This window comes from Coregonus lavaretus (genome assembly GCF_964263955.1).
Source record: "Coregonus lavaretus genome assembly, contig: HAP1_SCAFFOLD_6079, whole genome shotgun sequence".
NCBI classification, from domain to species: Eukaryota; Metazoa; Chordata; class Actinopteri; order Salmoniformes; family Salmonidae; genus Coregonus; species Coregonus lavaretus.
Window position 1 is genome coordinate 34,214 of NW_028161763.1, and position 1,007 is coordinate 35,220.

General features: G+C 49.6%; 1 protein-coding gene across 1 annotated transcript; it reads left to right on the forward strand.

Moving 5' to 3' along the window:
* On the forward strand, positions 1 to 748 carry LOC311120122 (tektin-4-like; the record flags this gene model as incomplete). Its single annotated transcript, XM_084194740.1, has 2 exons — positions 1 to 540; positions 678 to 748. Coding segments are annotated over 2 exons (611 nt in total), but the record flags the coding sequence as incomplete, so codon positions are not given.
* Positions 749 to 1,007: the final 259 nt, after the last annotated feature.

The following is a 1,007-nucleotide window of genomic DNA, read 5'->3' on the forward strand; positions in this document are numbered from 1 at the left end:
ATGTCTTCGGAAGTTTTAGTGTCCAGACCCCATTTCGACAGCAGGTCAGTTGCCCAAGCAGGCGATCCGCTCCCGCCCACAGACGCAGAGGCCACATTCATGGAGGGCTTGCATCCCTCCTCCGGCTTGGCTACCGCGGGCTACCGTTCAGCCAAGTACAGCGCGGAGGAATGGCACGTCAATAACTTCTCTACCCTTCACCAGGCCGTTATAGACCGAAACAACGCCGAGAGGATTCGCCATGAGTCCAAAACACTGTATACGGAGACCGAGGCCGGGACTCTGCGCACCCAAGCTGAGGGGACGCGGCACCTAGGCGAGAGACTGCAGGATATCCACTTCTGGAAGTCGGAGCTGCAGCAGCACATCGAAAAGCTGTTGGCCGAGACAGACCTCCTCCTGCGTCAAAAGAGAAGGCTGTTGAAGGCGCTGGACGCCACCGAGATCCCGTTCGCCATCGCCACGGATAACCTAACCTGTCGGGAACGGCGGCTGGGGCCCGACCTGGTTAAAGACCGCGTAGAGGAGGAGCTGCTTAAGGTGATTAAAACAATAAGATCGATTTGTCTTTGCTCAAGTAAACCTAAATACTTGTATCATTACAAAATGTTACCTAGACGTTATTTCACTAGACACTCATCCGAAAATAACTTGATGGTTGTGTTTGTGTGCCACAGGAAGTGGAGTTGATCAGGAGCATCCAGGCTCTGTTGAAGAGAACGCTGAGTCAGGCTGTCAATCAAATAAAGTGAGTGACACAATTAGACACCTCTCCCCGCATTCATTTCAACCAACATTAATATTTCAGATGCATCAGCAATAACTACATAAATGGTTCATTTATAAGATCCTCTCTTTTAATTTTATTGTGTAATCACACATTTCCGCACAATTAGTCTAGGAAAGGCCTAAAGGACGACAGCTGAGCTGGGTTGCAGCCTATTCATTAGGCACTAAACAAAGGAAAATAGACTCAAACAGGGAAGGACTACCTGAAGTTGCCCAAT